The sequence below is a fragment of the Alligator mississippiensis genome, chromosome 1 (genome assembly GCF_030867095.1).
Source record: "Alligator mississippiensis isolate rAllMis1 chromosome 1, rAllMis1, whole genome shotgun sequence".
In the NCBI taxonomy this organism is placed as follows: Eukaryota; Metazoa; Chordata; order Crocodylia; family Alligatoridae; genus Alligator; species Alligator mississippiensis.
In genome coordinates this window covers 458,478,634-458,499,997 of record NC_081824.1, presented here as the reverse complement: position 1 = coordinate 458,499,997, position 21,364 = coordinate 458,478,634, and the positions used below count along the sequence as shown (strand labels likewise).

General features: G+C 45.2%; 1 protein-coding gene across 9 annotated transcripts; it reads right to left on the bottom strand.

The window, feature by feature from the left end:
- Window positions 1-1,398: 1,398 nt before the first annotated feature.
- On the bottom strand, window positions 1,399-15,187 carry FZD4 (frizzled class receptor 4). 9 transcript variants are annotated; one of them, XM_014605910.3, is made up of 5 exons: window positions 14,894-15,187; window positions 12,436-13,608; window positions 4,540-4,620; window positions 1,819-1,864; window positions 1,399-1,654 (listed from the first exon to the last, which is right to left on the bottom strand). In XM_014605910.3, the coding sequence occupies exons 1-5, from the start codon at window positions 15,170-15,172 to the stop codon at window positions 1,608-1,610; spliced, it is 1,626 nt and encodes a 541-aa protein (XP_014461396.3). In that variant the 5' UTR covers window positions 15,173-15,187; the 3' UTR covers window positions 1,399-1,607. The 9 variants fall into 9 exon arrangements, 8 of the variants coding, with proteins under 8 accessions (XP_014461396.3, XP_059577834.1, XP_059577837.1 ...); XM_059721851.1 differs by lacking the exon at window positions 1,819-1,864 and having other exon boundaries at window positions 1,399-1,657; XM_059721854.1 differs by lacking the exon at window positions 1,819-1,864.
- Between the last annotated feature and the right edge of the window lie 6,177 nt (window positions 15,188-21,364).

Below are 21,364 nucleotides of genomic sequence, written 5' to 3'. Positions count from 1 at the left end.
CATGGCAAAGCCTCCTGGAGGGGGCATCATTCCACCCCACTTCCCCTGCCCCCAGAAACAACTGCTGGGCATGGAGAGTCTGCCCAGCTCCTATGGCTGGTTTATACCTGCCAGAGCAAAGACTGATCAGGACGGGTGAGGAGGGGAAGTATCCTGCCAATGGCTCCTCTGCGTTGGTGTCTAGGGCTAGTGCCTCACTCACTCCATCCTAGGTACACCACTTCCTTCTGGGCTATGTTTGAAACTTCAATGCCATTCTGCCCTTGACTCAATAGTATAACTGAGGGGATGCAGCAGCCCCAGGTGCCACCTTTGTTGGAGGAAGGGGGGTGCAAAAGCAGCCATTGCTGCAGTGGCAGCTGATCATGTCATCACAACTGTCATGACAAAAGATGGCACTGCCCAGGTGCTTGTGGCTGCTCCAGCCATGGAGCTGTGCTTCTACAGTTCTGCCATGGCCGTGGGCAGATCTAGCATTTTGAAAAGGAGACTGCAGATGGTGAGGTGCCTTGCCACATAAAACAGCACAGGGTTTATTTTTCAGTTAAAATTAAACTAGAAGCTTTACTAATATGCTAAGGGCCTGAAGATATATTATTAAGATTGAAGCAAACACAATATAACTTCATTATAATGAGTTAAAAACAATCTGCAGGGCTGTGGAATAGAAGCTTCATTACCAGGAGCAGCTTACCAGCAGCAGCATTGCAAAACAAGGGCTACCTTCATTGGTGAAACATCAACACCATTAAAAAGAAGATAGGGTCATTCACACCTGTGGAATAAAGTGTTTAGAAAGGTTCAGGTAGATTATAAGGAGCCATGAAGACAACTGACTCCCTTAGCACTGCCTGATCAGAAATGCTGCTGCCCGTAGCAGGCATTTGGTTTTAAATTTTGGGTGGAGCAGGAATCAAAGGGAGGTGGAAGTGCTATATCCACAAATGAATATTAGGTTTCCTACAGCTTACCTGCCATCACCCTTCTTAATCACATCCTTTCAGTTCATTGTCTTGCTCAGGAAAAGAAACATAATTTGGGTATTTCCCACTGCTACCCTCCCCCTCCAAGCACAAATTCAGTGTGGATCCTCTATATGCAGGTGGGGTTTCCTGCTTTGCTCTGTCCCTTCTACTACTCAAAATGATCCTTCCAATCCCTCAGCCCTCAACCCCAGGCCTTGGTGGCTATGCTTCTCTTCTTCTGTCTTCTCTCCTTCAGAGTGATCATCACAAAAGTCACATGAAGTGCCCAATTCATTCCTTTGCAGACCTCACAGCATCTGGGATCCAAGTACAGATATTGTGCCAATGCTCAAAAGACATTATTTCAGAAGGCTGCTGGGTCTGCTGTAATTAGGCCTCACAGCAATAGTAAGTCATGACATGAGCCACAGAGTATTTTTCTTTCTATTTATTTGCTAGACACAGTCATTGCTCCTACAAATATCATACATTAGAGTGATGCTAGTCCCACCAGCAACCATTTCCATCCTCCTTCCAAATAGATATGAGACTGACCGTAATAAAGCGTCAGGGATGAACCGTCAAGGGATGAACTGGGAGAATAGGTAGAAGATAGCAAAGGACTCTGAGTCAATGTCAGATTTAGCCACACTGTGTCTTGCTATGTCCAAACACCAACCTCAAAAATCCTGCTAAAAGAAGGGCAAAGATTTTTAGAGAATTAACAAGAACTGAGGAATCATGTACTCATTCAAAGCATGATTCCCTTCATTGTTTCCCTTGTGCAATGGTTTTGTCCCTCTTTTTTAAAAAAATTGCATTTCCCACTCTTCAGGGCTAAAATTCAACTTACGTTTCAAATTAAGTTGTGTAACGGAAGAAACTGCTTTTCTTTTTGCCTGAAACAAAACAAGTGCATTTCCTTGCATGTATTCACTCCTATCATCCCAATCAGAATGTACATAATCTTAGGAAAATAATTCACCCACATCCTATCATTCTGATCAGCGTTAGTCAGATTATGTCAGTGAATTTATTGGACAGTTTTGATTTCGGAATAGAAAAAAGGCATTACTTGCAGACACTATTATCCTTATCCAATTAATCCTGATTGATTGCTCCCCAAGTGTCTGCTCTGATTAGTGTTGGCCACCTTCATACCTTGCTCCAGTCACTAGTTATTGTTTCATCCTTTGATGGATGATAGTCTGGGGCAGAGGAGGAAGGCTTTAATAAACCACTTCTGATATGAATGTTTGCACAAACCAACCCATGCAAGCACTTGTATCACTGCTAGTGATTTGTGGAGGAGAATTCATAATACTGTCTTCCTGTGATCATTCTTGCAAACAAGTACCAGTTGTACAGACTTTCAAAGTCAATTTAAAGGGACACAGCCACTGAAGCAAACTTACCAAGTATATTCAAATAAGTGTTAATACTTACATTTTTATATATTCCTTTTAAGCCTTCTCCTAGCCATATTACAGCAAAGAACAATAATAATGTCCCCAGATGAGCATCATTTAAGTGTTAAGTATTAGAATAACAGAATAATCAACCTGGTTGCACTCACACTACAGAGAAAAAGAACTACATCACTACAGAGAAGGAGTTGCATCCTCTTCATAATGCTGCAGCACCGGTAAATACGTGGGGATGCTACATCACCACTACGAAGTGTTGGCTGAGCACCAATGAACTGGGGCTCATCTCACACTTCCCCTGAATCCAAATACTGCTCTGGAGCTGGGCTGTGAGTTAGTGCCAGATTTATTCAGTTTCCAAAAAAAAGTTGACTTTTTTCTAACTACCAGTTCAGGGCTTGGATTTGGGAGTCAAGCTGTGTTTTCTAGACTCTAAGGCTACCTATACACATGCTCAAAGGTAGGGATTGTGGGGGGGGGGGGGAGGGGGAGGAGCATTTTAATTAGAGCAGTTTCCGGCCACCCACTCTAATTAAAATGCCGCAGTGCCATGTGTATTAAGCCCCTTCACGTTTAAAAATGGTTGTTGCCAACATGGCAACAAATCATTCCACAGACAGTACAATGATCTGATTGTTGTCACTAACCAGAGTAGCTGAGATTTTAAGGGTATGTTGAGACTGCTTTTGTGACTGCCACCACTAGCAATCCCTGAAGGATTGTGGGAGGGCCTCTGGTTTGAGGAAGCAACTCTGCAGAAGCATAGAGGGGCAGAGGAGTATGATGCCTGCCTCAGGGAGAGTGTGGCATGGCTTCGGTCAGTAGCATGAAAGGACACTCTTCTAATCCAAGGCATGGGCATGGGGGTCTTCAAAAGGAGGCTAGACAGCCATCTAGCTGGGGTCATTTGACCCCAGCATCCTTTCCTGCCCATGGCAGAGGGTCGGACTAGATGATCTGCTCAGGTCCCTTCCAACCCTACCAACTATGAAACTATGAAACTATGGTTGTTACCCGAGTTCCTGCCCTGGCCATTGGTTCAGAGACTCTGCTTTCTGTGCTAATCCACCTGTAAGTAGGACACGAGGTCTGTGCAGTAAAGACTTTCAGAGCCAGAAAAAGCTTTGTCTAAGCTAAAGGAAAATCTGTCTCGGAAGATTTGTGCCAGCCTCTGTGAGGCTAAAATCAGTCTTTGGAAGCTGGACCAAGTATTTGTGCCAAGCTCCCTGGCTTCAATGAGTCTTTAAATGCTGGGAGAAGCTTTGTTAAACTCTTATGCTTGTTAACCTTCAGCCAATCAACAACAACTGATAGGGAAAGACTAACTGGACATGGTCCCTAATTTAAGCTGAGGCCTCGAGGTGTACAGCTACATACAATACTGTATTTTCTCATATTGAAGATAAACCTGAATTTATGATGACCCCCCCATAATTAGATTCTATATATGGAAAAATAATAAATTTGTTATAATTGTCCATGTATAGGATCTAATTATTGTTTCCTTCTAAATTTGTTTTGCTTTTCACTTATTGGTCTCACAGTAAAACCCATACTCGTCTATTCATGTGAGATGCATTCAGCCCCCACCCCCCCAGTTGCCTTTCCCCTATGCTCCCCCTCCTGCCAGCCTCAGCTCCCCTTCCCCCACACCCTCAGCTCCCCCACTTCTCACCCCTTTCCTTGTTCCATGCCAGCAGGCTTCGTACCTGTTTTAGCCTGGGGCACTGAGCATGGCCCCAGTCCTGCCCCTGTAGCAGCCATGTGGGCTGTGTGCCACTGCTGCAGGGGCTGGGCTGGGACTGTGCTCAGTACCCCAGGCTGCAGCATGCATGGAGCCTGCTGGTGCAGAGCAAGGGGAAGGGGGAGAGGGAAAGGGGCAGGCAAAAGAACAGAGGTTGCATAGGAAGAGGGGAGATGGAGGGAAGAGGCTTCAGGAGGGAGATGGTGGGGTCCAAAGGTGGCAGGGGTAGAGGGAAGGCATCAGCTGTGGCGATGGCCCCAACACCTGGTAGTGGCTGGAGGCGGAGCCACAGCAGACACCTGCCCCCATATTCAATTCTAAGACAAGGGGGTTTCCCCCCATGTTAAATGTGGATAAAAAGCTTGTCTTAGAATCAAGTAAATACACTAATAGGATGCCATACCTTTATGTTATTGCAGCCCTTTTGCCATGTGGCAGTGGCAGTACCAAGATGTGGGGTCAGCTGGTTGAAGAGCTCTTCTTCCTGAGCAACAAATACAATGTCGGCTCTAGAAAAATAGCATAAAACCTCTCTGGTTGTTTTTGCAGGAGGTTCTTCCACACTTATTACCACTCTGTTCCTTCAGGAGTCTACACCTCCAGCTACCTTTATTTGGGAATAATAGGAAAACAAACAGGAAGAAGCCCAAAAACCTACCACACACATATAAGATTCGGAGCAACCCAAATTAGGGGTCAGTAATGTAAAAAGGGGTAGGTGCGCACCTGTCCTGGACACTGACCCAAGGAGGGAAGGGGATGGTACAAAAATAACAGCAGCTGTGCCTGGCTGCCACCAACAACGCTGTCACTGCTGCTGCCCTGTGTTTGGGTGCCTCCCAGGATACTCAAGCACCTGGTTACCTCTGTTCAAGGCTCAGGAATGTGTTAACCTCAGGTGGGGAACCCACAGCAAAATGAGAATCTCAGAAAATACCCAGGCCCGTGTAAGTTGTTGCTCCTAGACCTCAAGACAGAGACCATCTCCCCACCACATTTTGCTGAGGTTCAGTTTTGTTAATGAATCGGAGTCCACCACCTATAATTCAGGAGGGACCCATTCATCCTAGGGAATGTCCTATGCAATTTCTCTACCCTTTCATAAGTATAATAGGTCATATATTTATACAATAATACAATGCACAGCAATACACGGTATATCATATTATATGATTAACATAAGCATACGTTATGAGCACACATTATGTAGTCTATCGTACATTATGTAATGCGTGACAATGCATATGTCTAATAATAATAATACAATTTAAAAATTACAACCAAAGTAACAAAAATATCTTGACAGCAGGAATTTTGCAACATTTCAACTCATGTAAATGAAGGTGGTCAGAGATGACTTCTCCTCTTATCTCCTACAGAGAAAACAGGGACTTTAGCCTAGCCAGTGTTCTTGGCCCTGAGGTTAACATTACCATTGAAGACCCCTTTTTAACAGGCTGTGGACTGGGTCAGGAAAAGAGCAAAACAGAATGAGTTTGAGAAACAATCTCTTTTTCCTGGATTGATCCCCTGCCCTCCTTTTTTTTCCGCCTAAAGTCAGGGAAAAGGGAAAAGCAGGAAGGGAAGAGTAGCCCAACTCTGGGCCTGGGCCATTTGGCTGTTGACTAGGAACTAGTTACAATTTAAAAAAATTAAGGTGCAGAAGTGCCCAGGTATGCCTCTAGTCAAGGGGTTTAATTCCCCAAATATTTCTCTATCCCTCTAATATCAATAAGTAAACCTTCACTTATTTAACAGTTCCAAATGCAAATGCTGCAATGCCCTTGAAATTGGTGAAAAAATGTATGTAACTGATGTGGACTGAGGTCTGGATGTGGAGTGAGAGGGTAGAAAGAAAGATATTGCCTAGAGCTACCACTAGATGTCAACCAGTCCTTGTTTTAAAACAGTAATGTTGAGTTTAAAAAGGCAGTTGAGAAGTGCTAGTTTTACTATTGTGTGGGCTTTTCTGTGCAAGCATTATAAGTAAAAATAGCTCTAACTGAATTGTTGTTTAACTCAGGTAATTTCAGAAAACACTTCATAACATTTCCAGTTACCTGTCTCCAGGTCTGTATAATAAGCATCCAAAAAGATTTAATTTTGCAATCTTTGGAGTTATTTAAGAGGGCAGATTATCAAATTATTTGCATTTGTTTTTCAGGAAGGATGTTTTTCCTTCCTCAGAGTAAATTCAGGAAATGGGAGACGCAGTCAGGAAACTAGCTCAATACCGATGTAAATACAAAAGGAAAGTCTGTTTCTTGCCAGCATGTCTGCAAACAGTGGGTTCTTTCATTTGTCTTAAAACGTTATAAATGATCGATTTAGAAAGTAAAAGAATGATGATAGACACCTCCTCAGAAATTTAACTTCATAAATCAGCTTTTTTGCTGTCAGATTGCTGGCAGGAAAATAAGCCAGGAATAGAAATCCTAACTGAAGCCACAAAGATTAACCTTTTATTGGCACATGAGTATAGCCTGACGTAAATGGTTTGCTCTGTTGTTGTACCTTTCAGCTGGTGCTGCATATAAGCCTTTAAGACTAGGGCCCCCGGACTCCAAGGTGATGGTCACACTAAAAGAAAGCCCTAGGAAGACAGAAGAGCAGTGATTTGGCAGAGTTATCTTTAGCAGATCAGATTTCATTTGCTGCTTCTCTCCTTTAGCTACTTTTGCACTACCCAAGTGAAGCTGTCTGTGTGCTGGGCTGTTCCCAGAACATAAATCAAAACAGCTGGCTATTAACCAAAGGCTATTACAGCAGCTGGAATTTTCCAGGGTATAAGACCTCCTAAACAAGGACCCCATCCAACTGCAGGAAGCAGCAGCAATCTAGTATCTCCTGTAGCAGCTCTACCCCAGAGGAGTCCTCCGTACAGTGATGATGAGTCTCCCAGGCTGGTTTTGGTGAAGCAGCAATATGGCATTAACACAGCTGTAAATCAGGGCTATTCTGTGCCTGTAGAAGATCTCAGCAGTATCAACCATAATGGAGCTTGGCTATAGCTTTACAAACTGTTCCATACTGTGCTCAAATGCCACCAAGCTTTGGCGGTCTCACTGACCTCTCTGGGAGGAAGCAAATGATGCAGGCTCTCATGCGCATTATTTTCATCTCCTACATAAACCAACAGCTATGTTTTTTACCAGATAGAACAATGACAAGTAGCAGAGATTGCTGTAGGTCACTTCTTCAGAGCTACCCTGGCTTGCCACTAGAAGTCATTGCAAGCTGAAAGTGGTACAGTGAGCTATGAAGTGAACAGGTAGCTTTTTGTCTTGTTCTTACATGTCAAAGTATCTGCCTCATAAAACTGAGTTACTGAGCTTGCATGTTTTATCAGAGGCCATGGTATATATATTCATGGGGAAAGAGATATTCTCTCACCTATTTCTGGATCCCTCCATGTCAGGCTCAAGACACCCTAATGTAGTGGCCCGAAATACGCTCCATTTCCCATTTTCAGGACATCTTTGGTCAGACTATATTCTCTTGTGATATCAAGTCCCCAACATTTATCATGATTCCCAAAATAGGTCTGAAAACACACACATAAGCACATACACACACTTGTTAAGAATCAGAGGCAAGTTCTTTGTGGGTTCTGTGTCGTACCAACTGCTTTCATGTCACTTCATGCCCAATCTTTCGGAAGACCTGGCTTGATCTGTTGTAGTGGGTCAACTCTAAATTGAAAGCTACCTTCCACTTCGGGGTTCATGTTAGTTCAGGAATTAACTTGGGGTCTACCAATAATATTCTAAGGCATCTAAACAGAAGAGTTTGACACTGAGTGACCAGCATGCAGCACTCTTCGAAATGATCTTCTCTCACATTTTGGGCACCTAGATTTGGGTACTGTTCTTGAAAACTTGACTCAATAATCCCTGCAGATTATTACATAATAAAACCTATTGTCTCCTTTACAATAGAGGCTGGGTGACACAAACTCTAGTTTATTTAAATATTAAAGTAAGATTTAAGATTATGCTCATCTAAATAATCCTCCATGCTAAAGTCCTACTGGTATAAATGATTTGAGAATCTTAAGTTAACAATTAAATCATAAATGATCACTCTAATGTTAAACCAGCTTGTGAAAACACACAGGAATAGTATTTTGCTGCTCAGCTTAACTGTTACTGTATAGTGTAACTCATAAGTAAATGTAACATAAAAAACTAAAAAAAAACCCAAGTCAAAGTGCTCATGAATGCTCTTCCTTTATGCTGCAGCCCCAGTGAAACCTGAAAAGGATATGTCTTCAGTAACATTGCAGAATATCCATAGTAGCAATCCCTGGATTTCAGGGATGTTACAAAGGGAATTTGACTCTCACAAAAGCCACTCAAAGTATTAAGCGACCCATCCTTAACAGAAAAATGATTTTCCTAGAAGGTAGGGCAGGGTGGAGTTATCTGCCTTTGTTTCAGGCTCTCAACATGTTTCATGTCTTAGGCCCAGTCTTGCCATACTTGAAGTAAAAGGGCCTGCTTGAAGCCTTTCGATCATTGGGTTCCCAAAACCAACTACACAATCTCTTTTTGCCCCTGTACATATTTGCAGCTGAAGAAGCTGATTCTGCCTATCCATTCAGGAAAGCCTGGATGCCATACAGAAACGTAACAGGGTACTGCTGCTTCCTCACCTGTACCCTCAGCTGTGGATCCCAAGCATCACCTTTGGAAAGTCCCTCTCATTGAGTCTTGAGGCTTTCAGGAATAAGCCAGCCCAAAATGCTGAAGCAGATGTAAATTTGAACTGTTTCCATTGATTATAGTACTCAGCTATTTGCACACCTCAAAGATTCTAGCGTCTAAGTTTGGAGCCACAACGAGTGTTTTAACCCACCACAGCTACCTATTTATTAAGTTGAACTCTTCATTTGTATGCATTTAAAGACAGAACTATAGTTATAGAGTTTACGGTGGGGGAAAGGGGGCAGCGAGGGGGAAATGGGAGAGATCCTTCTCCCCACCCTCCGGCAAAAAAACCCAGGCTCAGTAAGAATCTATTACTAATTCACAAGGGTTAAAAATTTATTTTGATACAAAAATTAAATAGCAAAGTTTTGTACAGTGATAAATTAGAAATTTACAGTACATACATCAATGTAGATATACTTTCTGTACACTCAAAAATAATCAGTGTCTATTTCTTTATAAGTTCAGAAAGAAAAACTAATTTGCCTGTTTAACACGAAGTAGCCTAGTTTGTACCTCTGTCAGGCATTTCAGAAGCCTGTGGTCAGCACAAAACACAGCTTGGGGTGGGACTGTCTTGAGAAAGAGAGGGAGGAGGGACAGAGCAGGGAAGGTAACTGCTGTAAAGTTTCTAGCTCTGTATAACCACAGCAACTGCACTTCCGAGGAAGGATTAGTCACACATTTTTTGGCTGTAAATTCATAACAACGTTGTAGTGAGAGAACATGAGAGTTGCAGACACTCGCTCTTCGTAACTACTGGGCCTCAAGCTTTAACTAGACACAAATCCCTGGACTACAACAGCTCACGGCTGAGTAAATCCACTGACCTGTTACATTGCTGCAATTGAAGAATCTAGGCTCAACGGGTCTCAGGCTAGCACAACCCCTCCAAAAGTACAGGAAGAGTTCTCTCTCCAGGCACTAATATGCCTCCTGCTGTAGTGTTTTGAGTGCTCACAATTTCTAACGGATATATCCTCCAAATGCTCCCTTGGAACAATTCAGTATCATCCTGATTTGATTTACTGCTGAATGTCACTGATCAGTGGCGATGTCCAGCCACATTTTGAGATGCAAGGGCACTTTGAAAAGGCACCACTTACCATTCAGTTCTGTGTAAGTTACATGGTTACAAAAAAAATGTAAACGATTGATTGTGCTAAACAGTACGAAGTCCAAGGTATGTCTGTCAGTCTGGGTCACTGATCTCCCGTATCAGTGGAGGGAGACCTGCGTGCGTTTGGCCCCACTATCTTAACCAAATGATCCTGCTCCTCGGTCCCTCAGAATTCAAAGCTAACTTCTGATTCTGCATCCTCAGTCTGTCAGGGAGTGGATCAGATCACCTCACAGCGAAGTCAACGTTTTCCAGCTTGCTGGAGTTCGTTTCCAGAGCAGAAAACATAGCTCCAAATATAACATTACTGTCCACATGTAACAGCAGAGACATAACAGAAAGGATCAGAAGTCTCAACTAGTATGCAGAGCTAGTCAAAACAATGGCTTGTGTTTTGGGTAGGATGTATCAAGTTGTCACTTGCTCTGCTAGTGAGTGATCTCAACCAAAGACTGCAATTAGGTTTTGGAAGGAGGGACAGGGGAGTGTTACATGTGTTTAAGCACATGTGTTGGCATTAACAAAGAACGACACCAATCTCTATGAAAGAACACTACATAAAAAGCTACTCTCTGAATGAAATGATGTTTGGGAAATCCAGGGGGTACCTGTTTTTAAGCTTGACATTTCCTATAAGGCTATTTGTACCCCATGCTACCATTTAAATCTATTGGAGTGGAAGGCACTTTACAAGTTCTCAGCACATCACCATGAAGCCCTCTGTATAAAAACCACAAAACAGTATTTTAGGGTACACAGGTGAACTTAAGGGTCCTTCAAGGGAGAATTGTCCTGTAAGTGTCTGTAGGTTACGTAGTTTCATCATACTCCACAACAAACAGGCCTCTGGCATGAGGCATTGGCTTCTTGTTGAGAAGGAGCTAGAGCCTTTTCTTGTAATAGGATAACAGACCTTGATGGTTACTATGAAACAATATTACTCACCAAGACGCTGGCTTGCTTTTCTTTGGATCCCTTTACAAAAAGGAAAATGTCTCCATTGTTCAAGACGACTGAATGCCTGCTAGCATTCTTATATATATAACAAAGTTCTGCCACTCGCAGCGAGCAACCAGACCATCGTTTTAAGACAGTCAGCTGTACTGCTATGTCATGGCTGGAGAATGTTCTTTTAATTGTATCTGACACACACAATTATACCAAAAGATCTGTGTGAACAAGAAGCTGCCAAGAAACTTAACATTTCACTTCTCCCAGACTGGCGTCTGCACAGATACAATCACACTGAGCGAAATATATTAAGTCTTAATTGCTTAATGCAATGGGTCTCTGGGGAGAGCCAGATAAGCTTACTTGGAAAAAAAGCTGTGTGTTATTCTAAAGTGACCCTTCCTTCACTTTCCCTCATTAGCTCTACCTTGCAGTAGGAAGGAGGACTATAAAAATAAGACTTCATTTAAAATTAGTAATTGTTGAGAAATAAAGTAGTCAGTTTGTGGAAATAAACATGGTTATCTGAAAGGACCAAAAAGGGGGCGAACAGAGAGGGAGAGAAAATCACAAACTACACATTTGTTGTTACGCTTCAGAGTCCAAGTGGTTATTCTTTGAAGAATGGCATTGAGCACAGGTCCGAAAAGTACTGACGCTATAGACAGTATTGTCTATATTGCGTGTCATCCTAGACATTAAGATCAGGTTGTTAAATGAGTGACAGAGCCATCCTTCTTGACACCTCAGGAAGCCCTACCAATTCACTGTTCATTTGTTGCTTTCACACCTCAAAAGCTCCCCCTGGCATTTGTCTGAAAACATAATCTTTGGCTGTGTTATGAAATGTGCAGGCTTAATCAAGGCACAGAACATAAGGGTAAATCTTAACAGGCTCTGATCACTTCCTTCAGGACACTGAATTCAAAAGGAGGGAAGGCAGCCAGGTGAAGTGCAGAACACCCCGCACCTCGGAGAATTAGACCCTAAACCAGCCCAGAATTTGGCTCTAAACCTCCTTTCCTCTGCCCACTACGAAGTGATTGGGGAACACAGAGCCTAGCAGATGTAAGGTCCTGTGGCTTCTGAAGACATAAGTACGTTGCATCATGCTTTAAACAAAAAGTTCAGATTTTTCACAGCTTTTAAAGCCTCCCTGGGCTTTCCTATATTGGGCAGCATTGTTTATGGCTATTCTGTTTGCAGCGAGGCTTTTGAAATGGTTGCTTATTCTTTAAGGCTTTTTTTCAGAGACAAATTTTTGTATTAATCTCCTCACTCCTCCCCCCCAGCAACATTTCTACTGCAAATGTTTATACGTGAGCAGTCCTTCTGGGGAGGGAAGTCAGCACATTGGTTTTCATTATACCACTGTCTCATTCCCTTTCCCAGGTTTTACCCAGCCATCTGCTCTCTTCTCCCGTTTCACTTTCCCTGAGTTCACCAGTCTGTTAGAGCATTTTTGCCATGTGTGCAGAGTCTTGGCTGACCAAATCCACATGCCAGACGTGATACCCACCAGAAGAGACATGAAGATTTTGAGCATCTCCACAGCCATATTGGAATCATCACCCGAATAGCGGAAGACAGCCCAGTTGGAGATTTCATAGAAATAACAGGCGATGACACAGGTAGCTGGGACAGTGTATAGCACTGAAAAGACCCCAATTTTGACCATCAATCTTTCCAGCTTGTCAGTTTTAGTCCCATCTTTTTGAAGATTAGACCTAATTTTAAACAAGGCCACTAACCCTGCTGCTATGAATAGAGTTCCAATAACCAAGTAAGTGAAAAGTGGAGCAACGACAAAGCCAGTGAGTGCATCTAGATTCTGGCTGCCGACATAACACAGACCAGTGAGCTCATCCGCATCGACCAGTCTCATAATCAAGATGACTATGGTCTTCACAGCAGGGATAGCCCAGGCTGCAATATGGAAATAGGAGCTGTGCATTTCTATAGCTTCGTGGCCCCATTTGAGTCCGGCTGCCAGAAACCATGTCAGTGTCAGAATAACCCACCAGATGGAGCTAGCCATCCCAAAAAAATACATCAGTAGGAAAATTATAGCACATCCTGTGTTCTTAAGACCTTCTTGGATAAGAACAGGTTCTGCTGCCTCTTCAAAATCACAGGATATCCTTTCCCGGCCCACAGTCAGCCTCACAATATAAGCAATGCTATAAATATTGTAGCACATACTCAGAAATATGATTGGGCGTTCGGGGTAAGAAAATCTGGAAGAATCGATCAGGAAGGTCAGGACTGTGAATGCAGTTGATATGAAGCACAGACTTGCCCACACCGCCATCCAGATATCAGTAAATTCCTTAGCTGATCTGCTGTAGAGACCAGCATCGTAGCCACACTTAAGGACACAGTTCAAGCTTCTTTTCACCCAGATATACTGGTCTGAATTAGATCCCATGGCATGACATTCTTCTCCTGGCTGCAAGGGCATCTTGCTGTGAAGGGGAACCTCTTCATCTCCTGGGCCCTCCATGCACATGTGGTTGTGGTCATTCTGAGGTGGGAATTTGCTGCAGTTTAGGCTGTCTGGCCAGGCAAATCCAAACTCTTTTAGGACAGGTTCACATCTTCTTTTGACAGAAAGGCACATGCCACCGCAGGGACCTATTGGGATGTTAATCTTCTCTGTGCACATGGGAACGTAGACTGAACAAAGGAAGAACTGGAAGAGAGAAACAATAGTCATATTTGTGTTCAGAAGACAAAGAGAGAACTAGGTAGGTTCAACATGTCTCCTTTCTGTCTTCTTTCACAGTGGAGCTGAGGATTTTGCCTAAGCCAACAAGGAGCAGAAGCCACAAATTCTCATCCCTTTTTTCAATTCAGAAATAATTTGAGACCAAAACCCGATTGTTTTACTGACCAGATGGGCCTTACTGAAGCTGGGTACAATTCAGCCCTAGATCTAAACATCAGTGATGCAAACTAAGGTGGAGTATCTAAATTTTAAGAAAAGAATAGAGATTCACGTAGGAGATGGTATAGAGCTTTTAATACTCAAATGGAAGTGGGAATTGAATTGCTACAAGAATTATTGCAGGCATTTTCTGCTGTAAGAGTGCCTGTGTATTTAAACCAAGTTAGACTACTGTAGCACGTTTAGCTAGTGCAGTTGCAACTCTGACCTATGGCATAGTAAATGAAATGTAAGAAGGTTAATAAAAAAAAAAAAGCATTTAAGAAAGCCAAGCAAGGGTCAGTTTGGGAATTCTGTGTGAAGAAACAAACTCGTTTTTGTTTGATAAAATCTAAGCTGGGGTAGAATAAAGCTCTTGCCATTAACATGTGAGAGCAGCTCCTGAGATGAAATTATTGGAAGGACTCCCCTTCCCACCCATGCCCCAAGTCCACCTGTTTTTTTAAACGACAGAACATCTCGGCCACTACAAAAAAAACCTCAGGAGCGGGGAAACTCTTGCAAAGGGCCACACTTTCCCAAAGGAGGGACAGCGCCGGTTCCTCTTGTCCGTGCATCCACCCTGCACGCCCGCTGCTCTACCAGCCCCTTCCTGCCGCGAGCAGCATAACATAGGGCTGAAAGCAGGGGGGGCTTTTAATTTTTTTTTTCACATGCTGGCATCTGGGCTGGAACGTCACCTCCCGCCTTGTGCCATCCGGACACTTTGTACTTGTGCCATGCTCGTGGAGAAAGAGGGGGGGGTGGTGTTGTTTTTTACAAGCCTGTGGGAAGAGCCCTATCTGTGCAGCCTGGTGACATCTTGAAACCAAGAAAGAGAGGGACGACCCCTGATTTCAGGCGCACGTCCTAGCCCTGGAAGCGGGGCTGGAAGGGACTACGCAGCTCATCGGGTGCCCGGGGAAGGGCCGCCCCTCTCCCAAGCACCCCTAGGACTGCAGACGGGCCATGCCACACCAGCCAGCCCCGGCAAGGCAGCTGTGTGCCCTGCCTCGCTGCCCGGCCGCCCCGGGGAGCGGCACGCACGCACCTGGAGCTGGCTGGAGCAGCCGTACTGGATGAGCGGCGTGAAGGTGGTGAGCTGCAGCTCGGCGTCCGCCTGCAGCTCGTGGCCCACCAGGTTGGGCATCTTGGTGACGTTGTAGCCCAGGTTCTGGCACATGGCGATGCGGATCCCGTCGCAGCGCCGCTCCTCCTCGTCGCCGAAGCCGCGCGCCCCGCCGAGCGCCAGCGCCAGCACCAGCGGCAGCGGCAGCGCGGGCAGCAGGCGGCGGCGGCTGCAGCCCCGCTCCCCGCCCCGCCGCGCCATCCCCGCCGCTGCCTGCCTGCCTGCCTGCCTGCCCCGCGCTGCGCCCGGTAGGGCAGAGCCGACACAGCCCGGCCCAGCCCAGCCCAGCCGAGGGGGCGGGGCGGGCCGGGGCGGGGCGGCCGGCGAGCCGCGCCCCCGCAGCCACACAAGCCCCGGGGAAGCCTCCTGCCCGCCCCAGACCCTTTGCAGCAGCGGTTCTCCTCGTCCCCGCACCCCGGGTTGCCAGCCCGCCAGCACGGCCCGGGAGTGGAGACTGCTGAGAGCCCCCCTCCCCCGCCAGCGGCTCTCCAACTTTGTTGTGCCCCCCTCGGACCACTTGAAAATTGCTGAGGGTCCGCTTTTCCCCCCTTGGTTCTACCACAAAAGCACGCAACTCCGAACTTAAGAGGCGGCCCTCCACTTCCCCACGTTTCGCGCTTGCGAGGTTTATACATGGACACCCTGGTGGGTTTCGACTTGACAGCGCTTGATCCGATGCCACGCCAGCGAACAAGTTCACTGCATGGCCCATGGAGAACGTCTGCCCAAACTTCCTCGGACACGTCCTTTAAGAAAGCAGACCAGAGTCCAGAAAACCTGCAGCCAGGACTCCTGAGAAGACTCCAGCCGAGAGCCCTTCAACAAGTCCAGCAAAGTCCCCTCAAAGAAGTCCTCCCAAATCAATAGGATTGCTATTTACAATATAAATACATTCATGTAGATACATTACTCATCTATAATTGACTGAGTACAAAATTCTGGGGTATTTTTGGTGAAAATAGGATATGGGGCCTTGGTTCAGGAACCAATCCCTCATTTATAACATTGTTTCTTATGAGAAAATTGGTTCTGAGTTACAACATTTCGACTTAAGATGCAGTTTGGAGGGACCAGTTGTGTGGTAAATCGGAGGACTGCCTGTATCAGTAGTCTTACTTTTCTAGCATTGGTGACACGTAGGGGGTGCACATGTGTGCACCCCCTGAGATTGGAGGTGCACCCCCTAAAGAAGTGCCACCAACACCGCTACAGCCACCTGCAGGAGCTCCCCGCTCGCCGCCACCTGAAGTCTTCAATAGAAGACTGCCTATAGCCATGTGCATTTGCCTTCCTGATGTCAAGCCTATGCACGTAATTCATGTCATTGTTCTGTGTGATGAAACCTCTCAGAATAGATTTGGAGTTGGCAACCCCAGCCCCCTGCCACAGGCAGGGCTTTGCATCCCCTGACACCCTTCCTCCTTCCCTGAAACCAGAAGGGCACCTATCGAGCTCCAGTGCCACTGCTCCACGTGGGTGATGCCTTCACAAAGGCCAGGCTGCTGGATGGGGATGAGTCCAGGGTCTCCAAGGGCCCAGCCGGGGAAAGCCCTGGCACAGACAGTTGTGGTCTGCACATCATTTTTGCTGAAGAAAGACCACATGGATTTTGCCTTTAAGGATGGTGTTAAAAGCTAGACTCCCAGCAGTTGGTACAGGTATGGCCAGGGTGCTCCTGCAGCCAGGAGGAGAGCAGTCGGGTGGTGTGTGCTGGTGCTCCGTTTGCATGGAGCAGCATAAAATTCGAGTCAAGCAGAAGTCCTGGCTCTGTCAGGCTGGACCACTCTTGGTCGGCTGTCTGGTACCATGTAAACCACGGCAGTCAGTTCTACAGTCGGGTTGTCAGTGACTAAACCAGCACCCCCACCTAGGCTAGCCTGGCTGGGGAGGGTGTGTGGATGCCCAGCAGGACTACAAACAAGACCTGTCAAAGGGTGGATGAGCTCCCTGCAAGCCAACGGACACCCATGCCTGGAGAGGAGATGGGCATCACTAGGTCACTTCGCCCGAAGAATCACCAGTGATGCACAGCACGTAAGGTGCCCCAACAGGTGCAGCAACCTTGGGACTGACTTGACTTGGGAAGTCTTGGGTCACAACATGGCTGAGTGGATGCTGAAAGGCAGAGTGGCCTGGGTCTGACCAGGGTTTTGCCCCACTATTTCTCTCTCCCTTGCAGCCTTCAGCAGCAAATGTTTAGCACAGTTGTTAAAAGCAGGATTGCCCGGTTGAACTCGATCATCTGTTGAGGTCCCTTCCAGCCTTACTTGTCTATGATACAATATGATTTAAGGTCTAGGATGTTCTGATTCAGTGCCCCTCACTTCCATGCTCGATAGCTGCTGATGCCCCTTTCTCCCAAGAATGTGTCCACTCCCTTTTTGAATTTGGCTAAACTCCCAGCTTCCCCCACCTCTGGTGGCAAGGACTTCCACCCTTGAGGGACCTGCTGCATGAAAAATAACTTCTGGTTCATTTTAAAGTGCCTGCCTGCTTTCATGTTGTGACCCCTAGTTCTCATCTTGTGTGAGAGAGTCTGTAAAATCCCTATTGACTGTCTGTTCCCCATTTAGTATTTTGTAAATCCTTATCACACCTCCCCTCAAGCACCTCTTTTCTAAATGAAATAGGCCTAGCTTCTTTAGTTTCTCCTCATAAGGAAGCCCCTCCATGCCACTAATCATCCTTGTTGCCATTCTCTGGGCCTCTTCTAGTTCTTCTATATCCCTTTTGAGGTGTATAAGCCAGAACAGGGCACAGCATTCAAGGTGTGGATACACCATAGATTTATAAAGGGCATGGTGATACTTTCAGTATCATCATACTTTGGGGGGGGGGCTCCTCCCAAGGAAGTCAGGACTGCCCTAGGGGTGCTGTTTCCCCTTCCTCAGCGTCTGCTCACTGGCAGCCTTCTAGCACTATGCGGATATGACCTTGATCCCTCGATCTTCCCCACATCCCTTCCCTCTCTTGGAGACTATGGGCCTGGGAGTTGTCCCATGACCCCTTTTCATTCCCCAAGGCTCCTTCGCCCATTGCTGCCCACCACTTCCCAGCCCAGTTGATCTCCCCCTGGATGGTAGATGGCCACCCAGCAGTCTGTTGGCATTGGCCTGAGCAGTGAATGAGGTCCAGGGCACTTGCCAATCTCCTAAATTGGAAGGCTGATGTCAAAGGCAGCTCTGGGGGAAATTGCCCAAGCATTTTATTACTTACCTGCTTCTTTTTGCTTCTTTTCCTGTCCCAAAAGCATTGAGAGCAGGCTGAAGCCAACAATCATTTTTTCTCACCTCTCCTGTGCAAATCATCAGAGGCAAGAAATGGAGCTGCATGGCACGAGTGAAGACAGACATGCTACCGCTTGGCCTAGATTGGGGATGTCAAGTATTTGGAACAGGGTCTTCCAGGTCATGGACTTCTGTCCTGGCTCTGGCCATGATAGCAGGGCTTCCTGCAGCAGCAGGGCTAACCCTGCATCCTGAGGTCCCATGCAGGCAGACACACATATACTCATTCTCTCTCTCTCTCTCTCCCCCTCTTCCTTGGGGGTCACTCACACACTCACTGTCACTGCGGGGTCACAGTCTCTCTCACACATGCACTATGTTCCTGCAGGGGGCGGGTGTCTCCTCCTTTCCCCTCCGCTTCGCTGCCCCAGCAGCGAGACCCGAAAAGAAGGAAATGAAAAGAAGGAAATGCAGCCGTCCAGCTGGTTCTGAATTTGATGCCCCTGGCCATGTAGAACATGTCTCAGTACATGCAGTGTTAGCTGGGGTTGTGTTGAAAGTGAAAGGAAAGGGATTAGATTGTACACTGTTTGGAGTAGGCTTTTTGCTCTGCTTTTATACAGTGCCTAGCCCAGTGATCATGACTGAGGTATTTCCTCAGTACCAATAATTTCAAGTCAGTGACATTGTTCACAAGAAAAGGAAAAAAAAATCCTGTAAGTATATTTTCAAGGGCAAAAGCAGTTTGCTAAGTACCTTTTCTCTTAGCTTTAGTATGAGCAGAAAGGGTTACTATTTTTCATATGTAAGATTTCTCCCTTCAGAAATGTCATTTTTTTCCTGTAAGTTTTTTTTTTTGGGGGGGGGGGGGGGGAAATTGGACAAATTCCAAAAATGATTTATTTTTTGAAAAACGTAGTGACTTATGGAATTTTTTTTTCAAATTATTTATCAACTTCATTGAAAACATTTTCAAAACAGTAATCATAAAAAATGAATTTTGTGTAAACAAATATGTTTGATAATCTCTTTGTAAATGCTTTTGATGAAATGACACAAATGAAAACTGAGCCAATGCTGAAAGGTTGGATTTGAAAACAACTTTTTTTCAGTTCTTCAGGAAAATGTGTTTTCATTTTTCAACCAACTCTAGTTTCAACAACACTCTAATGTACAAAAGTGTATGGCCATGAGACTAAATGCCAGTATTTCTAGCATGGATCTTCACCCACCTCTTAATCTGTCATACACAGAAAAAAAATACCAGGTCCTCACATTCAGAATTTTATTTTAATGGATTGTTTGGCACAGGTCTGTTCAGTCTGTGCTTTGTGATCTGCATGGGCTTGTGGATAAAGTTAAGGTGTTGTGCTTCATGTATAAGACTCCAAATAGACTGAAATCTACCTGCTTGACAGGGCACATCACTCAAGTTGCAATTGGTAGATGCTCAAGCTTGAACCCTGCTCGTGTATAAGGGCACATCTACACATGCATTAATGCACTTTTCCTAATGCGCATTAAATTTAGTGCTTCCAGTATGAGGTACTAAATAAATGCATATTAGGTTGCAGTAGCACAAGTGCACACTTTTTAGGTGACACTTAATGTGCAGTACTCTATTCTACTGCACACTAGCGTATTAGCAGTTTTTACACTGCACTTAAATGTGCAGTAGAATAGGCTGCTGCACATTAAAGCACACGTGTAGACACACCCTAAAAGACCAGGTTCCTGGCCATTCAGAAATTTGCTCCCTCCTTCATTCCAAGTAGGGCAAAGCTAATGACCATCAGGACACTATACAGTTCATCTTTGACCCAGATGTGTGAAAATTAGGTCAGGTGACTGAGGTGGTGGTGAGGATTTTGAGCAGTTTTAATTTTTTTTGGCTTGTTGTGGGCTAAATTGTGGGCTACATTGCTCCACATCACTTTAGTTATGTCCGGGTATTAAGTTCGTTGTACTTTTAAGATAGGCCAAGGAAACCTGAGTGTATTAATAAATGTCACTATTGGCCTTTGCATAACTAAAATAAATATGTTTGATGAAAATATAATCCTTGTCTTAACAGAAGTGAATGACGTAATACGGTACAGCGGTTCTCAATCTCCTGCCTGTGGGCCAGATTCAGCCCACAGTGCCATGTCATCCAGCCCACAGGGTTTTCCATATGTTTGGAAATTTGACAGTGGGAGAGCATTGGCAATTAATACCGTCACCACTCCCCCACCATCAAATTTCTAAGCCAGATGAGATGGCCAGATGAGATGGCCCTGTGTATGGGACCCAAGCTGGATCCCTAGCTGCCAGTCTGGTGCACCGTCTGATCCAGGGGCAAGGGCTATATGCCAGAAGTGACCTTGGGCAGGCTAGCCTTGCATGCTGGATTGGGCTCCAGCCCCATATGCTGGATCCAGTCCATGGACTGATCCTGCATCACTCATCTGTCCCTAAGGGTTGAAAAATTGCATACCATTGATCTAATAGGTCTTTCTGCCTCTGAAGAGAGATTGGTCTCAAATCTCTACTTCTACGTTTGTGGTTCTGTATAAAAAGTATAACAATTACAAGTAAAAAAAAATTAAAGAGTGGAGAAAGAACTGGAGAAATGTGGTTATACTTGGAAATTCTCAGGATTATTTTTGCATGTAATAAAATCTGGTGAAACTGGTTGTGCCTTTAGCAAAAATGTGTCATCTGCTAATTAACTGTCTGCATAGCAATTTACCCTATTTACCTAAATACAAGATGACCTTGAGTTTAAGATGGCCCCCCTACAGTTAGATTAGATACATGGAAAATTTATAAATTTATTATAATTTTCCAAGTATGAAGCCTAATTATTGGAGGATCATCTTAAATTTCATAGATTTCATAGACATTAGGGCTGGAAGGGAACTCGGAAGATCATTGAGTCCAGCCCCCTGCCCGAAGGGCAGGAAGTCAGCTGGGGTCATAGGATCCCAGCAAGATAAGCATCCAATTTTCTCTTGAAGGTGTTCAGTGTAGGCGCTTGAACCACCTCCGATGGCAGGCTGTTCCAGACCTTGGGGGCTCGGACAGTAAAGAAATTCTTCCTTATGTCCAGCCTGAAACGGTCTTGCAGTAGTTTATGGGGGAGCTCTGGTGAACAAACATTCCCCCAGATACTGGTGGTCACCCT